At 32.6% G+C, this 26,852-nt stretch overlaps 2 protein-coding genes across 2 annotated transcripts in view; one reads left to right on the top strand and one right to left on the bottom strand.

Annotated features, from left to right (window-relative positions):
• Positions 1–23,798, bottom strand: part of LOC118182018 (mitochondrial import inner membrane translocase subunit Tim22) — a 30,785-nt gene extending 6,987 nt beyond the window's left edge. Inside the window, exons 1-3 of the mRNA XM_085820764.1 lie at positions 23,464–23,798; positions 7,468–7,652; positions 687–759 (exon numbers count right to left, since the gene is read on the bottom strand). Of these exons, the coding sequence (XP_085676890.1) occupies positions 687–759; positions 7,468–7,652; positions 23,464–23,677 (472 nt within the window). The 5' untranslated portion in view covers positions 23,678–23,798. The remainder of the gene's footprint in view (positions 1–686; positions 760–7,467; positions 7,653–23,463) is intronic.
• A 500-nt stretch (positions 23,799–24,298) lies between these two features.
• LOC118188497 (m7GpppX diphosphatase-like) overlaps positions 24,299–26,852 on the top strand; it is a 59,284-nt gene continuing 56,730 nt past the window's right edge. The window contains exon 1 of the mRNA XM_085820763.1: positions 24,299–24,685. Coding sequence (XP_085676889.1) covers positions 24,343–24,685 — 343 coding nt within the window. The 5' untranslated portion in view covers positions 24,299–24,342. The remainder of the gene's footprint in view (positions 24,686–26,852) is intronic.

The raw sequence follows: 26,852 nt of genomic DNA, 5'->3' as shown, positions 1-26,852 counted from the left end.
CATTAGAAACTTTTTCAAAATTGATATTTTATTTTTAATAATGTAAAATGCAAATATTCTGCTTATCATTTTATGTACAGCATCTACTATCAGTAACCTTTTGTAAGACATTTAACTTGTTTTGTATTTCATTTTTATAATATGCACAAAATTTTCCTAACTCTAAATATAGGCACCAAAAATGTATATATAAAAAGTTAGATTTTGTAATTTTTGCAAAATGAAAATTTTTAACAAAAAATCCCAAAACACGAATATTTGCATTAGTTAAAACACTTTTTGTACCTGAAAGTATGTGTCTACAACCAACAGTTGTGAAAATAAAGGCCAAGTAATGACTTTTGTGGACACAGCTTATAAACTGCATAACTACTACTAATTACAACATTTAGTTGACTTCAATTTAAGCCTGCATCTATTATACTGGTAAACCAGTTTAATATATGTTTAGGCCTGCATATATTATACTGGTAAAAAGGTAACAATGTATCATTTTCCTGATTCTTCTTTTTTTACCACAGTAAAATTTTGTATTCAGTTAGGTAGCTAGCCTTTCATTCTAATCAGAACTATGCTCTTATCAAATAGTTACTTGCATTATTATTTGTTTAAATTTATTCTAAAATGTAAGGGGGTCTTTGAATAAATATAATACTTTATTAGCAACTAAGGATATACATGATTACCTCTTAGACCAATCATTCCTCCTGTTATTCCTCCAGCTAATGTTCCATTCTTCCAATCACTTTTGCCTCTGTGCTGTTAAGTTGGGAAAAAAAAAAAAAAAAAAAAAAAAAAAAAAAAGTATATGTACGTATATAAATGACTGAGGAATAAATCAGAAATAAGATAAAAAAAACTACATGAAGCTGTACCAAAGTGTGTAAGGTTTTGTATTAAAAATATTTTTTTATTATTACAATAATGATGCAAATCTTAAAAAAATTATTAGCTGGATATATGTTAAATGCATTTTAATTATATTACTTAGATATATCAGTAAAAAATAAAAATTTAAATTAGTTGGATGTGTATTTATTGCTTGTAAACCCCCCAGTTATTTGAGAAATACACTTACAATTTGAAACACATATATTTTACGACATGTCACCATCCTAGAAAGTTTTTTTTTTTTGCCAGGCCATATGGAATATGCTATATTTTTTCAAAAAATTTTATCTTCATGATGTTGAATTTATAGCAAAAATTCTGCATTTAAATTATAATTAGACAAAAATCATTCAGTCACTTTTCTGCTCCCCCCCCCCCCCCGCGCCAAAATATGTTTTCCAAATCCTTACAAACTTTTTCATTGTTCCATTACTTATAACTGGACATCTAATTATGGAAAAGACAAATTACGGTTCTTTGTTAAAGAAAAGAATGCCTTTGTAGAAGACTTTAACGGAAACTAGTTTGTATTTATATTACATACAGGAAAAACCATAAAACTTCCATACAACCTGTCCTTTTAGCTGCTCGAAATGGAACTTAAAATGAACTAAAAATGTTTTGTAATGTAAATCATTCAGGCACTAATTGGCTTATGTATTTAATGGTAAATACAATTTTGTAACAGAAAAGATATTATGTAATGTATTTACTGGTAAATATAATTTTACAACTTACATGAATTACTATTAGATTTACATAGTACATTACATGTTTACTTTCAGTGACTAAATTCCTGATAACAGAGACTAAATTAAAACTCTACTTCTAAATACCTATAATTTTGTGGTATTTAGAAGTTCATAATTTTATGATAAACAGGACTGATCTTAGTTTTATGTAAAAACAAAAAGGGGGGAGTAAATTATTATATACTAGTATCAGCCTTGAGATGATTTTCAAATGCCCATGTTCATTGACAAATATAACATCCATTAAAATTTGAATTGCAATATAAGAATTACTGGAAATAATTGGATTAACAACATCTGAAACAATAAAGATTGCAAAAAATTACTAAAATGTTTTTCAGCACACGACAAGTTTTAGTCACTTTGTAAGAAAAGTTTTGTTGATAATATTCCCAAACAGAATTTCTGAAACTAAAAACTTCAGAACTATGGTACTTCTAGTTATTTATGGAATATAACGAGAATTTTTTATGAATTTCAACTTCATTTTTTATGAATTGATTTTCCTCTAGATACTCAATCATTTAGAATGGCAGGTCTGTTGATATTTTATATATTTCCCTAGTTACATTCATGCAACAATGGTTCATAATAAATCTATGTTAGTCTATATTTTTTTATATGATAGAAATAAAGAATTTGAAATTGGAGTTTTAAAATTTATATATCAGAAGAGTGTTTCTCAAGTCATGGTCCAAAATTCATTACCCTATTACCCTACTTACAGACTTCATCTTCAAGTCTTAGCAACAAAAGAAGGATTTAAAGCATCATGACTGTGGTGCTTCTCACCATCCTTTCACTGCACATCTGGCACTGCACCTGTAACTTAGCCAGGGACCATTTCAGTTCATCAAAATACCACGCTGCCCAACCAGAATAGTGGTTAGTGACTCTGACTGCTGTACTGAAGGGCCTTGGCTTGAATTCTAGGGAAGATATAGATGTTTGTAAATGTATAATGTCTGTACAACATCTAAATATGTAGTGAGCCAAAAGTCTTCTCGGGTGGCTGGTGGTAGCAGAAAAGGGGTGAGAGACTCTTGACCCATTTTTCCAAGGTGCTTTCTTTCAAATTTGTGGGCAGAACTTAGCTAAGTCGGGTATTGTGGGCTTGTGTTGACCTTTATCAAGCAAGTGAGACTACTAACAACAAAATACTGAGCTTTCTTTTCATGTGTTTACAACTTTAAAGCTATGGAGGCACACTGAAATACCACGTACATCAATAAACTATACCTTTACTTGGTCTAAACTGAACGTGTTTATGCATTAATTTTTTAATTTGTGATTTCCAAGATAACAATAAGGAAATTTTTAGACTTTGCCTGTTTTAAAATTTGAATGCAGAAATTTAAATTATATTTCATTTCTATTTTTTGTAGCCAATAACCAGTAACTTATAAAGAAATTATATGTATTGTTGATTATGATGTATTGTTGAGTATACCAAACGGATTTTTCTAATAAGAAATAAAAATAAAGTAATTAATTCACTCGTCTCTGGTCTTTGTTTGGTGACTAATTCACCTCCTTCTTGCCAGCTAATATGTTTTTATTTTCTTCACAATCACAGACACTATTATACTCAGCTTATGGTATGATATAACCTTAGCTTAGATATAGTCCCAGATGTGCATACCATCTTGATACTTTTTACTCAATCTCAGTAGCGATTCTAACAATTTTCTTTATTGTTTGACTCTTCTCATTAACATTCCTAAAACTCATGGTTAAAGAATTTACACAAACATTATGCAAAAAAAAAAAAAAAAAAAAAAAAAAAAAAAAAAAAAAAACCCACTCGGAAATTTAGAGTTATAGGGTGGGATGATTATTGAACAGTAGCAAAATGCTCATGGGTAGTCGTAGCATTGTCTTGAAAGAGATAAACAAAGAAAGTATATGCAGTCATAATTTATCAAGCTTATCATACACCAAACGGAGATTCTTGTGTCCAGACAGAATGTATATCAAGTTAGACATATTTCAAAGCAGATGCATACTGAGGTACAACTGTATTTCATCAGTTATATTTTAAAAATATGAAAATTAAATTCTGCGGTTCTGTGTGCATTCAATCCATTGTAAATCCATATGCACATAACAATATGTTATTCAATTCTGCCTGTATGTATGATCTTTTCATCAGAGGCACAATCTCAGAGGCCCACTTTGGATATCGAGAAAATATATCCACGTTAAATGCCCTAGACATTATTCAACATGAAGTGAAAGCAATTAAAAGCAACAAATACCATGCAACCATTTTTAGTCTGGACCTACAAAGTGCATAAAGATTCTCTGTGGTGCTTGCCCTAATAGAGGCACTGCATGGAGCCTATATTCCTAATAATCTTCTGATTACTACATTCATCAGCTACTTCAGCAACTGGACCTATGTTGTGGTCCACAATGAAGGGCACTTGTGGCAGACTTGAAAGCAGTCTCGGGCTGCCCACAGGGTCCAGACATTTGGAATGTTACTTTCAATTTGAATCTTAAGGGCTATTCCCAATAAGGTTTATCTGAACTAAAGGTATCAGTTTCATGTGTCGATTAGCTCCGCTATGCCTGCAGTTCAGATTTTTCAACTTGCTGCCCTATGGGAAAAACTGGTTTTGGAGATGGGTCGGCTACATCAGTTGCCTCCATTAGCTCATATAAACCCCAGTGGGAAAGGCTCTTTAAAGTTCAATGGCCATCACACACACAGGCTCTGGCATTTGATGATGCCATGTTAATTGTTCAAGGGCATAGCAGAGACATTCTACGGAAAAACTGCAATTAAGTTATAGTCCTGTTCCATCGTCTCTATTGCCAGAAATGTCTTAAAATCTCGGAAATGAAATCCAGGTACATTTCCTCCCACAAACCTGGCCAAACTATCCAAAGAAAACCATTAATAGAAATGAACGGTAAACAAGCAAAATGAGCCACAGAACTCAAACTCCTGGGCCTTGTTATAGATGAAGACTTGATTTGGATACAGTACCAAAGCTTTGCACATAGTAAATAAGCTTAAAAGCATGCAAGATTCTGATTGAGGCCTAAGACCACATATTCTCAAAACAATTAACAATATGGTAGTGGAAAAAGTCATTATGTGCAGAGTGGAAATCTTGGCCAGCACCATGAGTACACATAAAATCAAGATCTTGAATAGTGCACAACACCTGTTTGCCTTAGCCATCACCAAAACATATCGTACTATAGCAACTGCAGCTACCACAGTCCTAGCAGCTCTCCACATTAGGGCAGTCATGGAGTCAGCAATAACAACTGTTACAATGCTTAAAAGATTGTCAACATTCAGAAATTTTCACCTTAAACTAGCCAATTATGAGTATAAGAGTTCGTTGCTCAGTGTCCATCCAGAACAACATGGAGCAGATATCCATGCCCACCCAATGAAGCTCAACAGACAAAATTTTCTTGGAAAATGCAATTTGCATATACACAAATGGTTCCAAACTTGATGGAGGAGTTGCATGCAGTGCTGTAATAAAGTGTAACAGTGAAGTTTACAAGCATGGAAAGGGGACTTTGGATCAGGAAATATAGTATTTCAAGCTGAAGTGGCCACAATTAGGCAATGGAACAATTTGATGGGCACACATCCTGCATCTTCACAGACAGCCTTTCTGCTATTTATGCAATCTGTAATCCCTACCATCCCTCTATTCTGATAGCAGACATACAGGGTTTGCTTAGAGAAAGCGAGTTGAAAGACTATTCACATCTTCTGGATAAAGGAAGATGTTGGATACCAGAAGAATGAAGTAGCCGATAACTTCACAAAAAAAAAAAAAGCAGTAAGAAATACGAATGCTCAGCCTGTGCCCATTCTGCTACCTGGACCTAATCTCAAAAGAGAGATCTGGGAGAAGGCATTAAAACAATGGTAAGAGAAATGGGATACAGCTCCTCAAGGTAGAAGAGTCCATGCATTTTACTACAGACTTTCCACTGATCGACTTATCTTGCCACCATCTGTAACAAGATTTGTAATGTGCATGGTCCCTTCCCAGAGTAAAAGAGGATATGTCTCATCTAACCTCTGTATTAGGCTGTATTAAATGCTCTTATGTGCTGTATGTGCAGATAGGCTGGTACACCAGATCATTACATAACAGCATACAAACTTACAAAGGCGTGGCACATGGGGCTGCCTGTTGATGATGCACCATTCATGCGCTTCTTCATTAACCGTTTGACTGCTATGCGGCACAAAAGCGCTGCGTTCATTTGTCTTGGAAATCGCGACACAGCGCTTTTGTGCTGAGAGTTTCAGTGTGTCTTTGTTGCTTTATAATATGAAAAGAATTATTAAAATTGATTGATATTTGTCTAAATGAGAGTGTTTTATTTGACAACATCAAGTCAAAATATGTCCCGAAGTTTTCGTGCATTCTTGCAAGAATTGCTTAGCAGTCAAATGGTTAAGCAACCTACTCTACTCAGAAAACTTAAGCTCATAATAGAAAAACTGCAAGCTTTAGGACAGAACCTTTATAGTGTCATATAGTGCACTATTGATACTGCCCAATCTTCAGAACTGTCTTACTCTTGGGTGCCTCATTGTATGCTATTAGTGCTCTTATGTGGCATGTTAGTGTGTTATTTAGTGCACATATGATGGACCCCTGTACACTTAGAATTAACTTATGTATCCACAGCAACTATAAAATGCATCAGGGTAACTTACGTATGTGTATCTATTTATATATATGTATATACATACACACATATATATATTTACATATATGTATGTATGTATCATTGTAGAATTTGCCAGTAATTATAGTAAAACAGTGTAAAATGTTTACGTACCTGCAACAATGTACACATGTGTGAAACAAACATTATTGCAACAATATATTCCCAGTGTCTAAACCTAGGTGCAGATAAAATGCACCACAGTAATGTTTAAGTATTGTGCATAATATTTATGTAAAAGCTGCAGTATGCAATTATTATATTACATTAAATGTTTAAATATCAGTTTAAAATGCTTAGATTTCAGGGTACAGCATCAACAGATGTTTCTATTATGCTCCCGATGCCGCACTTCTGGGGTGCCAAACAGTTTTTGCATTGTACAGTTGTGGATTCTGGATGATACCCAAATAGTCCTATTAAGCCAACCGGGTGGCTGGATTCGCTCTCACCTGTCATCTGTATGTATGGTAAATTTTATGTTTGTTCTTTTTTCCAGATAATGAAAGATTTAAACCTATTCCTAATTGAAGTACATATATCAATGGACAGGGACTTATTGGCCACTCTGTATGTAAGTGTATATACACATATATTAAAATTCCTAAAAAAAATTAACATCCTCATGAAACAAAATATAAAATAACAGTATAAATTAGATGATAAAACTAGCAGTGATAACTTCTTAAAATTAAGTGATAAAACTGAACATAAAATAAAATAACAAGTTAAAAAATTCAAAATATATACTTAAATTCATAAACTTGTAAACTTGCCTGTTATAAATCAACCCCCAATATTGCTTTATTTTAAATAAAATGGCAAGTATTTTAAAAGACGAGCAAAATGGCAAATATTAAACATTTGAAAATCACCATCAAATTAGTAAACTAGGCAGTTCCTAAACTTAATCAATTTCATTATACAATAAATAAAAGACAGACAGAGAATATGCACTTTTTATAATTTAATTTATAGTATTTCATATTTTTGTTTCATGAGCATATTAAAAATTGTTTATAATGAAATTTTATATTTTAAAATTAATTTTGCTGCTTAAGCACAAATAAATGTTTTTGCTTTTAATTTCACATAAAAAACTTACACTTTCTATACCACATTCTATAGCAGAAAAAACAGCACCTATCATTGCAAAGCTTTTCCCATACGATAAGATTTTTACTTTAAAGTCATTCATAATAAATTTTAATGTCTGTTTTTCAGGAGCTATGCCAATACTTGGATCCATACTTGCTGAAAATAAACCCAAAAATGCTCCACATGCAAAACCTGAAATGAAAAAGAAACTTTATAATATATACAATATTACACATAATCTTGAGAATAGTCATCACTGAAGTTTTAATAATTAAAAAAGAAAAGAGACGAACCTGTGCGTTAACCACTAGATTGCAAAATGATGAAAAATAAAAAAATAAAGGTCGGAATGAAAATGAATAAAATTATTTTCCAGAAATCTGAAGGTCTAACCTTTTCTCTCTGGGTAAAAGTTAAATGTAAATTAAGGAAGCTTTAAAAAATTAATCTCCTCTACTTAATGTTTCAGACTGAACTTGTCAAGGGAAAAGATTTTTGGAGCTTTAAATCAAGTTGATTAATGAGTTCTGAATACACGTTTTGTTCCCCTGAACCCTTTGAGACTTAAAACCACTTTTTATTACTAAACCTTCATTTTAAAACAAATTTCTAATAGGTCTGAAATGCTCAGATCTTTTCCCTATGTGCATTCATACTCAAAGTAAACAAAAATACAGTACAAAGTCCGTAATGCAGAATCGTCGGGACTTGAGCGATTCTGGATTATAGATCATCAATTTAAATCTGGTAAGATGGCATGCAGAAATTACAGAATTAAAAATATGAAATCGTAATTTATAAAATAAAGAACAATTATGATCTAAAGGGTATCAAAATTATTAAAAAAAAAAGCTTAATATTTATTTGTTTACTTTATTACACATTTCTTTCAATATAAGTTTTTTAAGATGCTTCCACAAAAAATTCAAAAAGTTCCTTTTTCTTTTGTCATATATAGTGGACTTTCCAATGCCATACTTCTCGCATAATTTTGAGATGGATAAGCCTTTATCAATTTTTTTTCAGCAATTCCACTTTGTTTAATGGACATCGAAACATGCTTTCGCTTCATAGATCCTTTGCCAACTCCAGAATTGGAAACTCTTTTTGACATAATCGAAAGTTCAAGCTTACTTTTTATAAAATTGCTCTAACAGTCTGCAAAAAATAATAAGCAGGATCCAGTTAGAAGATTAAGGAACAGTGCAATCTGCAACATTAACTGAAATGCCTTAGATAACTTAAGCCTAGCTTATACCGTCCGTTATAAATTAAACGCACATGCGTAAATGCATTCTGCGTTTATGCATGCGCATAAAGTCTGTAGCTTTGAGGTGCGGATCATGGTTGTCCGGATTACAGACTTTGTACTGTATAAAAATGATATACAAATGCTTAAAAGTAGTACAAATACCTAAAATTAGGTAAAAAAAACTAATTACACAAAACTAAATTAAATCATAGAGGAAAATTCTAAAACAAGAATTAATGAATCAATTTGCTATTCATATTTGAAAAACAAATTGTTCAGTCGAATTATATATAATCTAATGCAAAAAAGAGCTGGCTCAATTACCCGATAATTTTATCTTTTTGTGAACTTTAATTTATACCAAAGAGAATCAATAAAATTTACTGCTGGAGTGATCAAAGTTAATTATGAAAAATTTTTTTAATATGCAAAACATACCTTTCCTTAAACCTCTATTCAAGCAAAAAGCCTTAAATGCTTAAAAGAATGGATGCTGAAAGGGCTGCCAAAATTTAAATGAGCCCTGCTGAAGAGTTAACCAGAAAAGGGAAAAAAGTAGTACCAAACTAGAAAAGTCATTGGAGGGCGAATATAAAAGCACTAAAAAGAATTTAAAAAAAAGAAAGGCCTGCGCTTTCCACGTGTGATTCATTTGGTGAAAAATCTGGAATGGGGGGTGTTAACAAGGAAGAAGGCAACCTTGGGACAAATAATGGTGTCGTATGCTATTACAAGTCTTGTAAGATAATTATAAAAAATGGTGATATATTTCTACAATATTAAGTTTACACCTGGTCAAGAGGTCAGGAAAACAAAATACAGTATTAAAAAATCTAATTTCTTCATGTAATTGAGCTATAATACATCTTAAGACAACTGAAAAAGCCCTATTGTTTAGTAAAAAAGGATAGAATGCCAGTATTCTATAAGTACTTAATACTACATTCATTAAATCTTAGCCTAATTCAAAGCGAAAAGAATTTTTAATTACATATTCACATTAAATTACTCGTTAAAGTCATCCATTGGTTACCTTCTTTTCAGGTTTGGGTTAAAAATATCAATTCACTGAAAACAAGTAATCTAAAATATAAAGTTAATGTAGGCTTTTTTTTTTTTAAAGCGAGCGAAATTGTGAGTCTTAGAATTTGATTTTCTATGAGGAGATTTATAAGTTTTTGTATTTTTTCTTGAAGATAATCTGTTTTGTTGAAAACTTTTTTATTCTAAGAATTTAGGTACTAATAGTATTAATTATAACTTTCTTGGAGATGTTGGAATTCGAATTCATGAGTTTAATGGGATGAAAATTGAAATCTCTTCTTTTATCATAGCTTCTAATAAGTTTGCAGTTTAAAATTTGTAAACTAAAACTACTTCTTGTTGTTGTAGGCTAGTTTTGCTGAGTCAAGTAGGATAGGTATTTGTGTCTTCGAATTTATTACAGCTATTGAATGCAATGATGTTATCCACATATCTGTAAATTTTGGAAAAATAATTACGTTGATCATTAGTTAGTGAATTTTGAAACTGATATTCTTGTGAGAAGAGGAATGAATAAGTTATAAATTGCAGATGAGGTGCTCAACCCCATTATTATAACCCGTACTTGCTTGAAAATGTATTACAGTAGAAGTTCAGAAATCCACAAAGCTTGGGTCCAGAGGTTGTGCAGATTTTAGGATTTTGCGAATTTCAGGACAGAAAAGATAAATCATAATATTCAGATTCAAAGTGCAATATAAATAAGGCATATTAGATACATTTAATTAAATTATTATATACATTATTGCAATAATTTATTATATGCATTAAATTATTATTACATATATAAATTGATTATATTATTCATTGTATTATATGTACACAGCATCCAGGTTTGCCGATTTCGCCTCAAGCAAAGATTTCCAGTTTCGGATTCCAGTGTTACAATCACTGTTGCTATAAAATTTAAACAGCTTTTCTTTATTTTTCTGTATATCATACACAATCTTGTCGCAATTCCATACGATTCTGCTATAAACCGAGGAGTGGAACCTGCCTCCATCTTTTGCAGAATTTGCACTTTGCATTAACGTCAATGCAAAGTGTTTACGTTTTTCAACGTTGCAAGCAGTAAAATCATGAGTGTGTTTCTTATCTGTCATTGTATTAAAAAGGGCTGAAATTAAAAATATTCTTAATTTATCCACAAAATATCCGGATTAAATAAAAGGCAGCACTAAATAATCTTGTGAAATAACAAAGCTCAGTAAATACAACAACGTGAATCATGAACTTGAAAGAAGAGTTGAGTGAATCGCCTGCTTTTTTACCTCGATGCAGATTAGAGGGAAAAAACTTTTATCAAGATGTCAATAATTTGGTATTTCCGTTATGACTCATCATTATTTGATAAGTATTTTTTCTTTGATATTTTGTACTCAATGTTGCAGTTTCCGGAACCTATAAACTGAATGTTTATATTTTGAGAGGCAATGCGGATTTCAGGTCAGTGGATTTTTGGTATTTGACTGTATTAAATTTGATGTAATTGTTCTCTTCTTCTTTGAAGACTATTGTAAAAATTTGCATAAACAAATCAGGCAGCGTGAGAAGACTATCAAATATACCTTTTAACCATAAAGTAGTGTAAAGATTTTCAAAATCATAGCAATTAATATTCTTAATATCTAAAGACTGGAGCATTCCCAGGATCGGTATGTTGTTATTAATAATCCAATTGAAATTGTGGTGTTGAAAATTAATATTATTGATAATGTAAAGAACTTGTTTCAGCATTTTAGCAAAAACAATGTAAATTTCTTTCAAAAAATTTTTTTTACCATTGACTATGAATCTGTACTTGACCGGGGTTTTGCGAAATTTAGAAACACATAAAGATTTGCGAATTTATTGCACTAGTTGTTCCTAATTTTAAGTCTTCAATGTAAAGCAATCAACCTCTTTTGGAGAATCTGAGTGCTTGTATTGATTTGTTGATAGGTAGCAGTACTAATGAGTCTTTGCTTTATTAAATTATAACAGGTCTTTCATAAAATACTGAAGTTTTCTAAAACTTTCTTATTGTGATTGTACTGAAACTGGGGAAGACAGGTATTTTCCAAATAAATGGAAAGATGCTATAGTTAAAGAATTTACAATTAACTACTACAATAAATTCACAAATCTTTATGCACATCCTAAATTTAACAAAACACCGGTCAAGTTCAGATTCATAGCCAATGGTACAAAAAATTCATTTTCTTTTTGCTAAAACGGTAAAACAAGTTCTTTACATTATCAATAATATTAATTATTAAATATATTTTAGTGCGCCCCTTGGATTATCGCTAAGGTGTTGTTTCACTTATGGTAACCTGAGTAGTTTAATGTTATGGAAACCCTGTTATGACATGATTGGTTGCGTGACTGCGTAGAATTTGATTGATGAGAAAATATTTGTAAGGGCTTTTTATGTGTTGGATGTTGATTAGGAAGTACATTGCTTATTTTGTGTTTTACACAGTAAAATGGCTGTATGTGATAAGATTACTTGAAGTTTCTGCACGATTTGGAACAAAAGGGGGAAAAAAAGCATTAATTGACTGGTGTGTCAGTGAATTAATGCTTTTTGCTTTACTTAGTAGCCATTATAAGTGTCCTGTTTGTACTAAGGAAATGTGTAAACATAAAATCGAATGTAAAATTGTTCAGATGGCTTTGAATGGGTTTATTGCAAAAAAGGTTCAAATGCTCACGATATAAAGTGTTACATTAGAAAGGGAACATGGTTTGAGGAAACTCATTTGAGTAGTATTAAGATTTTGATTTTTACATGGATGTGGGTGTACGAAGTTAATACTAAAATGATTAAGACTGATTTAAATATCAACAATGACAAGAACTTTTGTAGGGATGAGTATGCCGATATATGTATTGGAAAGGTGAAAGGATTGAGAGTTCTGGCATGGTTATTGAAATAGATGAAAGCAAATTTGGTAAATGGAAATATAATAGAGGTAAATGAGTGGAAGGAAAGTGGATGTTTGGTGTAATAGAATGAGAGAGGGGAAGATGATTTTTTTCAAGTGGTTGAGGGCAGAAGAAAAGAAACTTTGTTGGATGTAACTAAATGGAATATCCTACCTGGTACAACAATCACATTTGATTATTTGAAGTCGTATGATTGTCTGTCTGATAACGGGTTTGTTCACCTTTCTGTAAATCACACAGTGACATTTAAGGATCTGGAAACTCCAAACAAGGATACGTTCAAGGAAAGGCTGATCCATGTTCCTTCAAACTAGTTGAGAAAAACGCAAGAACTTACATAATCGTTTACGTTGATGACATATTAGTCGTGAGCCCTAGTGTGAATCAATTCGAGAAGTTGAACGAATTCTCAAAGAATATTTCGACATTCGAAATCTTGGAGAAGTGTCTACATATCTAGGAATTGAAATCAAAAGAGAAAAAGACGAAAGCTTTAAACTTCATCAAGCTAACAAGATTAAGAGTATGATCGAAAAATTCGACAGAGAGTCACCAAAGAAACTAAATTATACACCCATGACTACGAATTTTACGAAGAACCAAAACAACCAGGATGACGTTTTTCCTGATAATCGGAAGTATAGGGAAGCAGTGGGAGCACTTTTATATTTAGCAACAGTATCAAGACCTGACATAGCAAATTCTGTTGGAATACTTAGCAGAAAAGTAGAAAATCCATCAACATCAGACTGGAACGGTATCATTAAAATCATACGATATTTGAGAGCGACAATTAATTACAAATTACATCTAAAATCCAATGGTGCACCAGTCATCAAAACTTACAGTGACGCTGATTGGGCAGGAGATACCTCTGACAGAAAATCCACATCCGGATATATATTTCAAATAGGAAACAGTACGGTATCATGGGGAAGCAAGAAACAAAACTGTGTCGCCCTATCTTCGACAGAAGCCGAATACATCGCTCTAGCCTTAACATTGCAGGAGCTACAATGGATTAGACAACTGATGGGAGATTTAGGTTTCGCTCAACAGGAAGCTAACATCGTATTCGAGGATAATATATCATGCATAAATCTTTCCCGAAAAGAGAAAGGAAGCAGTTACACCAAACACATCGATGTGAAATATCACTACGTATGTGATCTACAAAATCAAGGGATTGTTAAATTAATACACTGCAACAGTAAAATGATGTATGCAGACATGTTCACGAAACCTTTACCGAGACAACAGCTGGAATTTTTATTAAAAGGAATCGGCCTTACTTCGGACAAAACAGCTCATCAAGTGGGAGATTGTGGAGCAATTCATAACGACAGCGATGAGGCTGTACAACTCCGACGTTAGTTTCCCCCTCATCCCCGCTAACTGTGATTGGACTTGATCAAAAAAAAAAAAAAAAAAAAAGGAGAAACATTCTTTCCTTGTATGACTCACTTCTCGCGTTATGCAATGGACAGCAAACGACGCTTGTAATCATCTCTACATATTTTTTATTCTTCTAATACCTAATAAATTTTTTATTATGTGTTTGCTAATATAATGATCGTGTTCCTTACCTCCGCAGCTTGGATTACACTTTATTAAGGTAAGAACTTTAATTCTGTTTTATTCATCTGCTCGTCTCGATTTAGCGAAGTTGTAACAGTAAACAAAAATGAACCACGAATACCTTCAACAAGTGTCACTCCTAGTGACACAACATTTGTTTCAAGCAAGTTTTTTTTATGCAGTCATAAGCATGAAATAAACAAAACAGATGGCATGAAAAGCCTAATCCATACATCCTTAGTGACTGATATTTGACACAGTTTTTATGCTGCATCTGTGAACTACACTGTCAGATTTGATTGAGTGAAACTGCAACAAAATTTCAGAAGACTGATAAAATTATGGTGTGACAATTTAAAAGTGAAATTAAAATCAAAGATAAATTGAACAGTACAATAAAAAAAATGTTGTCCATAAATATATTAATAATAATTAATGATGAAACAGAAATTAAAAATATTCATATAATAAATATATGCAATTAGTGTAATTAATATAAATATATGCATGTAAAATGTTCCGACTTGGACCATATTTGCAATTTTTGTGATGTTATTAAATGTGGACTGTATAAATACAATTTTTAGCAGCATACATCAGTTGGGTTTGATTTCTTTAAATTAGGGAAAAGCATGGGAGATATATCTGCCTAAGAGGAAAGATGCCTTCAAGAAGGTCTTTCTGAAGGCAACTGGTTTAAATCTACATTAAATATTGGGAATACCTTGAAAACAATCATACAACTTGCCCGTTAGCTTGGCTAACCAAACTACCAGACTTCAGTCACTTTACTATTTGACTACTGATGAGTTGCATATCAGTTGCAAAGCAGTGAACAACAAATAATATGTTCCCTGGTTCTTGTTATGAGTTACAATACAAGAAAGCAAGTCTTAATAAAAATTAATATGCCAAATTTAAAGTGAATATGCTGGTTTTTTTTTTTTTTTTTTTTTTTTTTTTTTGTGCAATACATGCACTTATACATAAAATTAAAAAAAATTAGTCAGAGCAAAATATAATTTACTACTAAAAATTTTTTTTGTAATCAGATATTTCCAATTAAGTTTCTATTTAAATGAGAATATCTATTGATTTCATTTATGTGATGATAATAGATTTTCAATTAGTAATAGTATTATAGAAGTACTTTAAAATTATGCAATCATAAAAGTACTTTAAAATTATGCAATGACGATACTAATCATAAAATTGGCTTTTTGATTTTATACTTTCACAATTTCTTTAGAAACTGCACTTTTAAAAAGAGGAATATTTTGAAATTTTATAATACTGAAAGATATTCAAAGACAGATCTGAATTTTACTATTTTTTCCCATTAAATAGATAACTTTGTCAAGAAAAAGGATCATTATTACAAAGATCATTATTACATGATTATTTTACTTCCAATAGGCTTTATATTTTGTTTGTGCTAATTTTAATTTGATACAAATTTATTTTCGTATATCGCGTTTAACTGGTTAATTTTGAATTTCCACTTCCATATGCTTAATATATTGTTTTCTCAGTTAACTTGAATTTATGTTACTTATTCTTTAATTACATTTTGCTTTAGTGTAGAATTTGTCCCTTTGATTACAAACAATTTAAAAAAAAATTTTGGCAATGAAACCTCACTCCTGGTTACCATGATAGTTTTAGCATCTAAAGTGCAGAATCGCCCACTTATTTGCTTGGTGTATGTTTGGTGCTTTTTACAAAAGTAAGAAGAATTGGATTTTTGTCAATTTTCTTTGACTTTTTAAGTGACAATAGGTCAATGTGTACATGGATAAAATCAAGGGAGTGTGCAATGCTATTTTTGTGCAATTCTGGGATTTTTTTAAAGTGAAAATAGGCCAATGTGTACACAGATACCGAGTATGTGCAATTCTTAAAAAACGTGGCAAGCAGTGGGCGATTCTGCACTTTCCTAGTTTTATTTAAATGAAAAATAGATTGATGTGCACATGGACAAATTTAAGGCAATAATGTGCAATGCCTAGTTTGTGCAATTCTACAATGTTTTTTTAAGTAAAAACAGATTGATGTGTACATGTACACAGAGTTTGTACAATTCTTTGACATCTTATTTTGGTTTTGTTTAACAGTCATCTTGAAATTGTGCCTTCCTGTGCCAATCTTGGCGTCAAAAAAGAATCACCAGAAAACATGGGGCACCCAGTCGTAAACTTTTACCAATTATTTTGATTATATGCACTAAATACCACGTTTACGCGGATTACTTCTATGTGTTTTAATATCTCATAACCGTATGGCTGATCAACCGTTGGTGAACTTGGCGAGTAAAACAGCAACGGCGCCAACGCATTCTTTGCGGACGAAAACCCATACTTTGGTATAAATATGAATATCCAAAGTTTGGCACACCATGACTGGTGGTTTATTTCTCGACATTGCCAAGGCTTTTGATCGAGTTTGGCTGGATGGCCTCACTTACAAATTACACATCCTGGGCTTACCGGGCTACATCATAAACATTTCCTACCTAACAGGTAGACACTTTGTTGTTTATGTGTCTGGCACAAATTCCACAAGCCATGTCATCATGGTTGGCGTCCCGCAAGGATCTTTGCTTGTACCTACACTTTTTAATATTTACGTGAACGACATACCTTCCACACACGACACAGCATTAGCTATGCATGCAGACGACACAGCGGTCCTCACACAAAGTGCATTTCCAGGTCCAGTTATACAACGACTGCAAAATTACATACACACGCTAGAGACTTGGCTCTCCAGGTGGAAGATCTTTGTGAACGTGGAAAAAACAACAGCTATTATGTTTGCGAAGAAGACTAACTTCAAGAAAAACCTGAAGTTTTATGGCACTGATATTCCCTGGGCCAAGCAAGTCCCTTATCTTAGAGTGATTCTCAATAAGTCACTTACAAGGTCCCCACACATTACATCTATCATCCAGAAGTTTCGAGTTCGTAAAGCCAAATAATTCATTCATGTAATATGCAACACTAAATAATTTGACATGTGTTCATTTATGTACTCATTTTCATGGGTTTTCATCCGCAGAGAACCTGTTGCATTTTTACTTGCCAAGCTCGCGATTCATCGACAATGAGCCGAGCCGTAAGCCTGATATTTTGTAAATGAGATTTTTAGTGCATGCAGGTGTGTTTGTGGGACCCCAAAAAATTCCCTGAAACTTTTACGGACTTACTACCGACATTTTGGAGTTTCAAGAAGGGGGGGGGGAGAGAAATGAAAAATTACAATTATGAAGTATTAAATGACCTAATTATAAAAGTTCAATGAATTACTTTTTTTGCAAAATTAATAACCATAAATTTTCAAACATATAAACTACTACATTTTATGTAAATACTTTAAATTACCTGAATTAATTCTTTAAAAAAAATTATCTAATTTCTGCTGCTTTTTTTGCAAGAAGGTTGACTTTTATTTTCCTCATTTACAGTTGAAGAAATTTCCTCAAGAACTGCACATGCAGAGGTAGAAGCAGTTTGCTTTTCTGCTAATGTAGAAGGTTTTTCAGAGACTTTTATAGGTGACTCATCTAAAATACATGTTTTTAAGTCCTCTTGATATGTTTCCCAACTTCTGTTCATATTCAGTAAGAGATCTTTGTGAATTGGATCAGTCATTGGATTTTTTGAGCCATATTTTTCACACGAGGTTTCTTTAGAAGCCATTAAATCATATTTAATAGTCTGCACTGCATCTAGGGAATCAATCTTAAGAGAGGTTCTATAGTCAGTGACAAGTGTATCCATTAAGTTGAATGCACTTTCCACTAATGGGGCATGGAAGCAGCTAAGGCAGGCTTTGACCAATTTAGCCAATGTAGGATACTTATAATCATTTGTGAAATCATCTTTTAAATTAAAAACTTTAGACCAATATTTATCAATTGTACACTTGACTTGATTTCCACTTTCATCAGATGTGTAGAGCATTTCTTTGGTGATATCAATATCACTCTGGTATAACCTTATTTCAGCTTCTACTTTTAACTTTTCATTATCACTAAAAATATGGGACATAAAAGATGATAACTTTTCAAAAGCTAATATTGTACTGGTTTTACCTCTTAGCTCTGGATCTAATGCTGTAAAACTAATTAGATATGAATTTTTAAGGGGTAATTTCTGTTTCATATGCTGTGCTGTATTAGTATAAGCTTTCACCAGAGAAATTTGGAATTCTTTTGCTATTGGATGATTTTTTGATAATTTCTTCAGGAGAGTGGAAGCTTCTGCACCAGTAAATATTACTTTGCTAGGTAAATGGAATTCTGGATTTGTGACATTAACCTTTAATAAATCATTATAAGATGTGCACTCTATATTTTCTGGCTTCATAAAAAAAAAGAGAAAAATTTTGCCATCAATTTATAAATACTGGAATGTATTAAATGAAGCATTGGTTTTTTTGTTTCAAATAATTTAATGTATGTGTTGAACTCTGGTAATACTGCTGAATATAATGCCATATGCAATAAAGTTTTGTTTTGCATAACAAATAACCCATTTAGTATTCTTTTTTTTTTTTCGAGCTAAAGCATCCTTCGTGAGTTGTTGGGAATGCAAGCAAGAATACACCCCTTCAACAATTTTTTTCTGAGCTGCAGAAATATTTCTTTTATTGTATACAGTTTCAACATAAAAAAAAATTATCCCCTTTATCAGTTTTACCCAAGTAGTGAAAATAAAATGCAATAAGAGCATCCCACAGATCTTTGATTCTTTCTAAAACACATAAAATGTACACCCACCTATGGTCTGGTCTCTTCAAGGGCTTAAGTTTTTTAATGGCAAGGGATTCACAGATTTTGAAAAAAATTTCTCTTTTACTGCAGCTTTTCATATCAAAATAGATGTCATCAAACAAATCTTCTAAGTATCTATCAAAACGTGAAGCAAATTTTTTTTTGCACAGTTATTAGCTGTGTGACATGTGTCACCATCAATGTCTAATAAGTGGGGTGCTTTGTTTGATCGTAGTCTGGTTTCAACACCCTTTTTTTTTTCACGCATGGTGTTATATGAGTCCATTAATACACTAATTAAGTTTGCCCATGGAATATTATTATCTTCAATAGTATTAACAACTGCTTAAAAAACAGCTTCTGAATTGCAAGATTCCATCTTTAGAGATGCAAAATGATGAACTACAACTTCATTTTGATTGTTGTCATAAAACTGCACCAATATTGCCAGTATACTTTCTTGAGCATTGCTAGTACTTTCATCCAAATTTAGAGAAAATGGAGTCTCCTTTAAAGTTTTAATGATATTTTCCTTAATAGTTTTTGCGAGCCCATATTTCATCTTATAACATACAGTAGTCCTGGACATTTCCAACGAGTTTAGTGCCGTCTGATTGCGGCTCAACTGTTTGCAGAGTTCAATTAAATTGGGAGCTACATTGAAAGAAAGAGAATTCTTGGCGATAAACGAAGTTATTAATACCTCTTGGCGTGCTTTTCTTGTCACTATATCCAATGGCCGAGCATCAGTCTCCAGTAAGTCATCAGTATTTTTTGAATTAGCATAATTACTAAGTCATTGAATGTCTAATGCACTTTGAATATTTTATGTGTGTCACAGTTTTAGAATGATTTGTGAAAGCCTTGAATCCTTCCCCACCATACTTCAGCAGTGAGTTACAAAAAACACAATATGCTTGTCCAGCAACATTTATTTTCTTGCACCATGTGCCGATGGTATCTCCATTACCATCTCTCCGTTCAATCCAATTCTACCTAAATGCATTCCGGACACCTTCTTCTAATTGTATAATATCACTATTTATATCGAGAAATTTCATAGTGAAATTATCTTGCGTACATAAATAAAAAAATATTTCAATAAACGAAACGAAAAATTTACACGTGCATCAATAAATGAAATGAAAATTTTACACAGCGGAGAAAAAAAAGTTGAGAAGCGATCAATGACAAATAGCTAATACCGCGAAAAATCCCCCTTCTCTACTTATTGGCGCCACGCCAGGAGAGATAAGACCTTTGAACCAGAGTCACGTGATCGCACATCTGGTCGAACGAAGTCTCTCCCTTTTTTTTCTGCCGCGCCTACTTGCCGAAAAGAATCCAGAAGAGAATGTCCGAGAACCGGGGGAATGAGTCATAACTCGCAATAAGGAAAGACCAAAAAAGAAGTTTTTTCCCCCTTTTTCACCACACACCCTGACCTTGCATTTTCTGCTTTCAAAGCAAACAAAATTACCCAGATCAAAATAAATAATTCATTATTATTCCTACTTACTTTTGAATGATGATCCCCGGAATTTCCGGGTATCAAAGTTCAAAATCCCTGGAATTCCAGGGTTTCCCCAGAGCACAAACACCCCTGTGCATGTAAATTCAAGTTAGCAGACAAAACGATATATTATATTAAGCATATGGTAGTAAAAATTCCCAGATAATAAGCATGTAGATGTAAAACTAACTGGTTAAATGTGATATACGAAAATAAATTTGTATTAAATTCAAGTTAGCATATAACGGAAATAAAAATTCATTTAAAAAAATAAATTAGTATTAATATACTGAAATTAACTGGTTAAACGTGATAAAACGAAAAAAATTTGGGTTGATCTTTACAATATGGTAACTGGTAGTTTGGCGACATTTTGGAGGCGATAAAGGTTACTACCTGGGACTTTGGTAATAATGTGAGCAGTACTCAGTTCCGATTATGCATTATTTTGTGTGAGGGAAATGAGAGATCATGGGATATGTCATGTGATATTAATGGACGAATTACGGTTCTTTAATCGGAAAAGGGGGGAAATCGGGAAAAAATCTGGAAATTTTGTATTTGGCTTTATTCTGTGTTGTGTGAAACAGTGTTCGTGAATTTTTGGATCCCATGGCCGTAACTAAAGTGAATTCGAAATGGGTATTTATGTATGTATTAATTTAATGTATGTGCTCATTTATATTTTAAGTAGTGTTTTTGAATTTAATTATATTTTAATTAAATGATAGTTATTTTGTGAATTTTATGTTTGTAGGAATTTGGTATACGTTTTAGTTGAAGTAAACGTGCATGTAAATAATTTAAATATCTGACACTATTTGTAATGGTTGCGGTATGAATTCGTTGGTGACGTGTATAATGTAATAGATGATTTAGAGGTAAAAGTTTTTGGATATTTTATTTATTTTATATGTGGAAATGTTCATTACTTTTTCGCGATCAGGTAATTTCATATATGTTCTTTTTACCGGGTTTAAAGATTGAGAAAACTGTCATGTATTTTCGTGAAATTTTTCTAATTTATGAGAAAAAAGTAGTGTACATGGATATAGTGAAGAGTGTGCGCAATGCCATTTTTGTGCAATTCTTGGATGTTTTTTTAAGTAAAAATAAGTCGGCGTGTACATGGTTTATGTGTATGTGTTATTTTGAAAAACGCGTAAGGAGTATGGTATTGTGCACTTTTTCCCAATTTTGCAGTGAATATTTGTCATGATTAAGCAGTTTTGTTAGATAAAATTTCTAGCATAAGTGTAATTCGGCTAGTAGATTGTTGGAAGAAGTGTTCAGTAGATAAAAAGAAAAGAAACATGTCTTTACTTCGTGAAGACAAAATGGCGGCGGGAAAAAAAAATAGAGGGTTGCTGTAGGAGAGTTGGTCGCCAAATTTTCGCCAAAAAAACGCCAAGTTACCATAATGTAAAGATCAACCAAAATTTGTCTTAAATTTCAGTTAACACAGAAAATAATATATTCCTCACACCAGCAGTGGTTTGCTAATTTTGATGACCAAGGTGATGCATCAAACTATTCTGTCATCTTAGATAATCAATAATATATTTTTATTTCAATTTAATCATCTTTTTATGTCCCACCTGCCATCCTCTGAAAGGTTATTGTTAGAAAAGCATTAACAATATATTATCTTGTTAAAATTTTACGCCATAAAAATTGATTTATTCTCATAATTTTAGATGACAATAACCAATAATAAAAATAAAAGCATTACTTAATTATTTAAAATGCACATGCACATTTTTGCGACCTACGAAAACAAATTATTTTAGAGGTTGGAAACTTCATGGTTCTTAGAGCTGTTAATAATTAGGAACACAACGTGAACAGCCCTGTTACAAATTAGCATGCACCCCTCCCGCCGTATTTTCTTCCTTTCATCCCGAACCGAGAACCGGCATCTATCTACGAAAATATTTCTATCTATTCGTTGTTAAAAATTCAGATTCATGTTATTCTTCTCTTATTTATTAAGAGAAGAATAACATGAATCTGCAAATGCGAACAACGACATGAACAACAAAATGAACGCAAGAGGAATGGTTGCAAACTTTGAACAAGCGAATAGGATAAATCTACTGGGTTACCAGGTTTGAAGTATTATCTTCTCTGCGGAAGTGCTTCCATTTTCATTCCTCTTATCTGCTACACTTCAAATTTTCTGTCTGCATTTTCACTTTTGTGTACGTCATAGATATATGAATATAATTATTTCAAGTTCATGTCTTAAATGTGTCTTAATATTTGATAATTCTTAATGGATTCAATTTGTACTACCTCATTCTTGTCACAGTCACCAGTTTCTCGACTTTTCTGCTCTCACTAATTTAGACAACAACTCCATTGATATTAATACATTAACAGTATTCTTATCTGATTTAATTTTAACAAAATTATATATATAAAAAAAAAACCTATTCAATTTATCTTTTGATTATTGTATACTACCTTTCGAAATGATCATACTGTTCTACAAGGGGTAGAGCCTTGGCTCAGGCACCCTGGTGTCTCAAACACCATTCTACAGAGAGAGTGTTTGGTACACCACAACATTTAAGGGGTAAAGTGCAGAATAACCCACTTATTTGTTTGGCACTTTTGTAAGCGCCAAACAAAGGAGTGGTTGTTGTTTGGCGCTTTGAGTCAGAATAATTGGATTTTTGACTTTTTAAGTGAAAATAGGTCAATGTGTACATGGATAAAGTCAAGGGAGTGCACAATACCATTTTTGTGCAATTCTGGGATGTTAAGTGAAAATAGATCGATGTGTACATGGATACCGAGTATGTGCAATTCTTAAAAACGCGCCAAGCAGTGGATGATCCTGCACTTTTCCCCATTTAAGGTTATGTGTCCTAAAATTCAACAACATCCACACATTATACTTACTCACCCACAACACAGCTAGTGGCAGTTTTAAATGCGCAACTTTCAAAAATGGCTTCAACTCTTAATTCCTCTTTTGTTTTTAATGGTTGGTTTGCAAAAGTTATTGGCAAGACAACCTTATCACTTATCCTTCGGTTGGGACCTATAAGCATTTCAGTAAGTTGGTTGAAATCTATTTTAGTGGTTTGTTCATGTTGCGTATCATTAGAAGAAGCCATATCTTTTAATTATTCTCAATAAGTATTCTCCCAAGGATGTAATTTTGTAACTAAAATGCTATTCCTTGTCAACCCATTACACACATGCTACATACAGCCAGACAAAATAGACGGATATTGTGTTTTGCAGACACAAAGTCTTTCTGCCCGGAAGAAGGAAAATCAAGCTTAGGTGTGAAGAAAAGACATATAAAAAGAATAATTTTGTTTGAGAGAAAAGTAATTTCGCAGCGTTTGATACGAGATAGCTAAAGCCAGGTAAAGAAGTGGGTTAAAAAAATAAGGCCCAGGCTAAATAAAAATGATAATAATTGTGGGCCCAAATGAAAGAGAAGCTTGAACAAACTTAACCTGAATGTGTTCTGGTTATCTCAGGCTTCTGTTTCTTCTCTATCTTACTTAGGCTCGTAAATATTTTTTATATGTATTATGGATTTTATTCTTTTTCTCTTTTTTTAATGCACCCCTTTTTACCTGGCTTTAAAAAAATTCGCATGAAATGCTCATATGCAAGGAAATTATCTCCTTCTCAAACAAAATTACCCTTTGATTTTTTGTCCTGAGGGCAGAAAGACCTAATAAGTGCAAGATAAGACATCTCTAGTCTTTGTCTGTCTGTCTTGTGTCGCTGCAATTTGTAAATAAAGGCGCCGGAATTTTTAGCAATGGCTGTCGATTTGACAACGGGCACTTACGATGAAGAAGGAATATTTAGCAAACATAATGATGTTGCAACAATTGCTGAGAAGTGCAGCACCGATGAAAATTTTCCATCTTTAAAAAATTTTCGTACTACTAGAGTGATAAAAGAATTATCTGAAAACAAAATACTTGTTCTAGAAGGTCGTTTTCTCGGAGATGATAGACCTGCTATCGTTGTTGTAGAGAAAATGCCTTTTGATACGAGAGATTTGACTCGGTTATTTACTGCTGAATCTCGACTTGAATTAAAATTTCGAAATAACATATATGCAAACTATCATGTATATCCTCGAAGTGGATTTAACGGTGAGTTATATATTTGATATGTATATGTAAGCCAGGTAATCAGTTGTTAAAAATTACATTCATTCTGTCGTAAAATAAATCCACTCCTTTGTGAAAATGCTGTTAAGTTACACTGAAAATTAAATGTGAATTTTGGTCTTATCAACGTGTTATTTTAATTGTCATGACTAAATATTGATGGTAAAAATTTACGTTACCCCTTGGCGAATCGTTTCTTTTTTGACTCCAAGATCGGCGTCTCATGATGGCCGCTGCACAAAACCAAAATAAGAAATCAAAGACCTTGCACAAACTCGTAGTCCGTTTACACATCGACCTATTTTCACTTAAAAAAACATCAGAGAATTGCATAAATTAGGCATCGCGCACAGCCTTAACGTTGTCCGTGTACACATCGATCTATTTACACTTAAATAAGGAAGCTAAAACAAAGTTAAACCTATCATATTAACCAGAAAAAATTAGCCGCTCTCTTGACACACAGAGGCAAACAAATAACCAAAAATACATATTTCTTAACATTTTAAAAAAAAATTAAATCTTTTAACAAAAATTAACACACAGAGATGAATAAATAAATGAAACATTAATTTTTTAACATACTTTTTTTTTTTCACGTGCATACGTTTAGGCTTCCCATCACCATCTCCTCCATCCTCCAAGTAAGTAATTGAATTAAAATTTTTGTCCTTAGGGCCTCACCCACTATTAATCAACATTCATCCTCTTACTCACCTCAGACATACTCAAATGATGGTACCCATACCAAAATAATAGCAAGTTCAAAACCCAAGACCATATCATGTACATGCAAGCAAACATAGCCACTGAAAAGAATAGTAAGAACCAAAAACCCAGGTCCATATGAAAGGGTTACTATTACAAAATGCGCAGCGGTCTTCCAGATTTCACGAAGAACCAATACCGCTTGGCGATTTTTTTCAAAAAAAAAAAAAAAAAATCGAGGGCCACCATACAGTAAAGATCAGCCAAACTGATAATAGTGAAGATGATAAGATGCACAGAATGAGGTTAAAGTGATTTTTGATTTCGTCAAATCATTGTGTCTTATAAATAACAAAATCTTAAACTAATTATTTTTTTTATTGGTGTAATATTTTTCTTAAAATCAGATTTTTCATTATCTTTTATGAAAATTCATACTTGTTGGATGAGTTCGGCTAGAGTAGACCCTTTGTATTATCCCAAAGTTGTTGTTTCATTTATGGTAACCTGAGTAGTTGAATGTTTCATAAATATACTTTTACCTGGAATTGAGTGCTTCTTTGACTTTTTAAGTAAAATATCTGGATGTGGACATGGACAAAGTAAGGGAGTGCGGATTGCCAAGTTTGTGCAATTCTCTGATGTTTTGTTAAATGAAAATAGGTCAACATGTACATGGATTAAGTCAAGGAATTGTGTAATGCCTAGTTTGTGCAATTCTGTGATTTTTTTAAAGTGAAAATAGGTCGATGTATACATGGATACCGAGTTTGTGCAATTCTTTGACTTGTTATTTTGTTTTTGCTGCACAAAGCCAAAATAACAAGAATTGCACGTCCAAAAATTGCCAGTTTTTGCCAAGGGGTACCTGTAAATATATTTTTACCGATGAGTTCTTCCTTAAATTTTCATGTAGCTACACCTTTTGCACATCCTGTAAAATCTGTTATTTAGACTTCTACTGTTCCTCTCATACTATAAATATGTGTTGTTTATTAGGATGGCTCCAAATCCATTGAGTCTAGGTGTGAACCTCAAATAAAGCAGGGATATTTATGGCTATAATATCATCTATCAAGTCAAAAGTTCTCATGAGATGTACCTAGTTTTGGATTAACGGGATGAGATACTCAAATTCCATCTCCAGGAAACTTGTCATCCAAATTGGGACGGAGCTCAGGCAATTAGCCTTCATGTGCTTTGCCTAAATCAAAAATCTAATCTATTCCTATTAAGAGACCTTCTTTTTTTAAGTGAACCTGCACTGCAGAAGGATTTGACATTACCTTTGCCCCCCTCCCGAATTACTTTTCACTCATAATAGTACCATGTAACATTATTACTTTAAATCAGCATATTCATTTCCATATAACTCTCCCACCTTCACTTTATAACCAACAAGCAATGGAAAGCATCTTCTACAAATAATTTTTCCGGTACT

Source organism: Stegodyphus dumicola, chromosome 7, assembly GCF_044657685.1.
Source record: "Stegodyphus dumicola isolate Sdum_Otavi_A_Nest chromosome 7, ASM4465768v1".
Taxonomy (NCBI): domain Eukaryota; kingdom Metazoa; phylum Arthropoda; class Arachnida; order Araneae; family Eresidae; genus Stegodyphus; species Stegodyphus dumicola.
This window is presented reverse-complemented; position numbering and strand designations above follow the sequence as displayed.